This window comes from Austrofundulus limnaeus, unplaced genomic scaffold, assembly GCF_001266775.1.
Source record: "Austrofundulus limnaeus strain Quisiro unplaced genomic scaffold, Austrofundulus_limnaeus-1.0 Scaffold123, whole genome shotgun sequence".
Lineage (NCBI taxonomy): Eukaryota > Metazoa > Chordata > Actinopteri > Cyprinodontiformes > Rivulidae > Austrofundulus > Austrofundulus limnaeus.
Window position 1 is genome coordinate 466,221 of NW_013952525.1, and position 4,746 is coordinate 470,966.

Genomic DNA, 4,746 nt, shown 5'->3' on the forward strand with positions numbered 1-4,746 from the left:
CCAATTGTAGACTGGGAAACAATATTTTTTGAAGAATCAGATTGCAACACTTAAGTGGGTCCAAAACATTATATGCATTAAACTGGATTTAATCACGAACACAGACTCATTTTTAGGTGAAATCATTCTGTGATCCTGAGGATGGGAATCGGTTTTCTTGAAGACAAATCAGTGCAAATATTTACAAACAAATGACAAATAACTGCTCTGAAAGACACTGGCTGTGAACTCTAGAAATGATTTCTTGTATTTTGTTGGACAAAAAAAATGTACAAATGAGTTCAGTGACTGATTTTAGCAGTTTTATAAAGAACTTTATAAAACAATTCATAAAAATTCATGCACTTTCAGTGTAAATTCATTTGGAAATATAGAAAAAATATATATACAAGTTTGAACCATAACAGTGACTTCATTCAGTTGGGTGGTTCACAAAGAATATACTTGGCTGCATAGAAACATTGACATTATTATTGCCTATATGTAAATTAAACTGAAAAGTAACCAACAGATAAAAACAAAAACGCAGAGTTTAGTTTATTTTAATTCTATCAGGTGCTTCGGCTGAAAGACAACTGTCTTTATATTCATACTGTACATCTGACTCCAGCCACTGATTTTAACACACTGAACAGAAGAGCTAATTACTAGTGAAAAAAGTAAATAAAAAAACAACTTTCCCTTAAAAATTACATTCTGAGAGCATTATTATGAAACCAAAAAAACTATTAAATGGAAATTCACTCACATAGTGACAAAAAAGCCTGAGTTGATAGGGAAAGTATAGTCATAAATTCAAAAAGCCTGAGGAAACAGTACACTGATTTACTATTTTACAATAAAAAATAAGAAAAAATTTCAAGATTATGTATTTTTACACCTAGGATATGTTATTAAATAATTCGCTGGTGGGAGCTGGGGGGAAATAAAAACCTGTTAAAGAGATGACAGTTGATGAATATGAGGTACTTCAGGTGTTGAGCCTGAGTCCACGCTGTAGTCAACGAGACGCACCACCGTGTTTCACAGCTCCTGTGACGAGCGAGTCCTTATTGAGTAAACAGTTTAAATACACATAATTAGGTGTGACAGAAACACAAGCACTGAGGACAGTCTCCAGTGTCGTGGGTTGGGCAGCATTCAGGGTCTGTTGTGTTCATTAAAGAAGTCCAAACCCCCCCATCCCCTGCATTTAAAACAAAAGAAAGAAAAATCTGTTGCCAGCTTCAGAGCCGACAATTTTAAATTCTTAAATACAAATGTAATTTTAGATTGTTTTTCTCTATTCGCTGCCTGCTTGAAGCTACTTCTTTGTAAAGTGTTTTTCTGTCTCTGGGGTCCTCACATGCTGTCGCTGAAGTGAAGAAATGAACAGTCATGCTGAACTGACTGACACACAGTGCTTTCGAACAGCGTGAAGTTTGGGGTGCACAGTTCGTTTAAGGCATTTGCTGTGTAGCTGAGTCTATGGCTGCTGCGAGCAGACCCAGGCAGCTGCTGCTATGTCTTGCGGCTGCTCCAGATCTGCTCTGGCGTGCTCCTGTGGTCCGACGAGTATTCGTACGGCGAGTGATAGCCCATTGGAGAGCGAGAGTCACAAGGAGAGCGGGCCCCGCCCCCCGACACTCGCAGGTCCGCCTGCCAGTCCGAGTGGTAGCGGTAGGACGAGCGGTGGTCTGGGTGGGAAAGTTCCAGCCGATGGTCTTTGCTGGTGCGATTTTCCTCCGTTTTCCTCTGTTTGCTGTCATGATATCTGCACAGACACACGAGAGGCAGTGTTACTGAGCAACAATACACATCAGGATTAGAACAAAAATATACATTTCAAAACACAGGACCTCTTTTGACTCTGTTTTTCTGCTCGTTTTTCAAAAATAAAGTCGATTTAACCTTTAACCAAACTGCTTAAATATGCGCTGTGAGAAAAACACAGAGGAAGGTTTTAAACAAAGCTCATCTCATGGTGAGAAGTGATACAGCTGCATTGGTTGAATCATGGGAATGATGTTATGTGATAAAAATTTGTAAAATGTGTTAGTGTTCAGAGTATGTGTGGAAGATGATGCTCAGCTATTACCAATCTAACACTAGCTGCGTTTCCATTGCAAAAGTGCTCAAAACTTTGTCGATATTCTGTTAATGTCGAAAAACAGTTTCGCAACTGCAGTGTTTCCATTAAGTAAGAAATGCTATTAAAGTCACGCATGAATACGTTTGTTCTCGTGATAAGTCATTACAAACATGGCGGCAATGGATGTAAACACAAAGCATATTGCTACCATGATACTAGAGCTCATCATCAGAGATGTCTGTGTCTTATCGAGGCTTTCCAGCCACAAGCCTCTTATACTTGGTAGCAGCTACGTATGCTGTGTTTTTGGGAAATTGTATTCGGTGAGTTTACTACTAACACTACTTCCTGTTATCTTCTTCTTTGTCGTCTTTTTCCCCAGTAGAAACAGCCGGTTGTTGATCAAGTGACTCCCGTGATGTGAAAAAAGTGTTTCCATTGCAGTTTTGCGAAAAACTAATTTTGATACGGCTGAAAAACCACCTCATCCTAGCACAAAAACATTTTGTCAAAAAAAGGAAGTTTTTTTGATATTGACATATTTCCATTGAGCAAATTTATTTTCAACCCTATTTTCATGGTCAATGGAAACACAGCTAATGAAACTAACTGAATTATAGCCATTTTTGTATTTGTTGATTAGCTATTGACCATCATTATCTTCTTACTTTCTGTAACGGACAGTAAAGCTGAAACTAAAAAAAAGGCAGCGTTGTTAATAGGCAAAAAAAAAACATTTGAGTGAGTTTGCTTCGATCTTTGTAAGTAACAGTTATCAAAGGCAAATATTTAACAACTAACTGAAACGTTTCCTAATAAATAATAAATTATGAAGTAAATATGTGCCGAGTTGTGCTTTCAGGGGATTTGGAGCAGTGCTCAGCTGGATCGTTCATTTAATGAGGTTATGCAGGTCTTCATGATGTAACTCTACATGGTAGTCACTGTCTGTGTAAGTATATGAGGGGAAGACAAACACGACTAAATTGACATTTCTTGGTCACCCCTTCATGACTGGTGGTCCCAGTTTGACCACCCTATAAGATGTGTCTGGTTCTGCCACTGAGCACCTCACCTGTCCTGTCTGTCCCTGTTGTCTGCTCTATAGTGGTCTCTGTCTCGGTGGTCTTTGCCGTTGCTGAAGGAGGAGTACGGTCTTTTCCTAGACTCCCCCGCTGAGGTCTTCTTGTGGGACTCGAAGCTGTGCCTCTCCTTGCCGCTGCTGCTCTCGTGGTGTCGAGCTGAAGGCTGATGCCTGTCGGAGCTGTAGCTGTCTCTGCTGCTGTCATCGTGGTGAGAGCTGTCCTTCAACCTCTCAACATCTGAGAACAAAGAAAACAACACGTGTTCATCAACAACAGTGGCATTTCTCCTCACTTTAGTTCTTGTTGCACAAAACGTTTCACCTACCAAGATGTTTGTAGCCTTGTGTGTTTAGATTTCTAGTGTTCTGCTCCAGTGCCTGTGAAAAGATCCATGGTGGATTTTAAAGTCTTTCTAGATTGTAAGATAAGGAATTATGTCAAGGTCTCTAAATACCTGAGCGTTTTCTTGTCTTTTCTTGATTGCGTGCTTATACAGTTTATGTAGTTTTCTTGCATCAAACTCTGTAAATTTGGAAACAAATATCCACAGATTTCTGAAAAAAAAAAAAAAATCTATTAGATCATTTGAACCACATGAAATCCTTCCTTTAAAAAGACAACATTTGGTAAAAGAAATAAAAAAGGTAAAATGACTAAAGACAATGAGTAAACGAACTTTCTCCATTGCTTGATCTGGTCAGGATTTGAATATTCCTTCAAGCACTCTGTGATGTGGTCTCCAATGTTAATGAGGCATTGTCTGGTGTGTTCCAGCTGCTCGCGCTCTGACAGCCCTTTCTCCGGCCGGTCCAGCTGCTTCAGGGCAGCTTTCACTGGCCGCATCCTCTCTTTACACTGACACACGGAAGAGAAACAAAAACAGAAATAAAACTTGACGAATTTCAATTACTCTTCAAAACACACACAAATGTAATGTCATTGTGCTCCGTACAATGACAATAAAGGCATCATCAAATCAAATCAAAAAGGTTACAAACTGCTACAATTCTAGAGTATTTCTTATCAGGATATAGTAAAGATCAGGGGTCAAATTTATAAATCTGGCGTACGCACAAAACGAGCCCAGAAATGCCACTTTTCACACAAAGGTTGTGATTTATAAAACCCAAACTTGACGTGAAAATGTGCGGTCCCTCAGCCAGCTCTGACCCATGCGTACGCTCGTTTTGGAGACTGAAACTGCGACACAGATGGTGAAGTGAGGAATTAGAGCCACACTGTGTAATGATCACTGTCAGATATTTAATTTACCTTCATCAGACTTACATTTTACATAAACTTTAGCTTTCTTAACAGCATAATTTATGCTTCTGCTGCTGAGCCATAAGGATCTTTGAAATAAAAAACTTAAATCTTAAATAAAAGTTCACACATCCATTCATCTCTTTCCTTCTCAGACGACCCCGACCCACAGACCCCTCCCTGACAAGAGATGACATTTCAGTGAAGCACGACAGCAAAAAGCTCGGTTATAATCACGCTTTGGATGCGCACCCTCGCCAGCGTGGATGAGTTATAAAAGGTTCACTTTTTAATGTCTGTATTTCTCATGCGTGCGAGGGGTGGGGG

The 4,746-nt window shown here is 39.6% G+C and overlaps 1 protein-coding gene across 2 annotated transcripts in view; it reads right to left on the minus strand.

Annotated features, from left to right (window-relative positions):
* Positions 1-288: 288 nt before the first annotated feature.
* Positions 289-4,746, minus strand: part of chd1 (chromodomain helicase DNA binding protein 1) — a 40,436-nt gene continuing 35,978 nt past the window's right edge. For both annotated transcript variants that reach the window (XM_014015117.1, XM_014015116.1), the window contains exons 32-36: positions 3,833-4,011; positions 3,611-3,710; positions 3,482-3,533; positions 3,147-3,393; positions 289-1,753 (exon numbers count right to left, since the gene is read on the minus strand). In XM_014015117.1, coding sequence (XP_013870571.1) covers positions 1,501-1,753; positions 3,147-3,393; positions 3,482-3,533; positions 3,611-3,710; positions 3,833-4,011 — 831 coding nt within the window. In that variant the 3' untranslated portion in view covers positions 289-1,500. The remainder of the gene's footprint in view (positions 1,754-3,146; positions 3,394-3,481; positions 3,534-3,610; positions 3,711-3,832; positions 4,012-4,746) is intronic.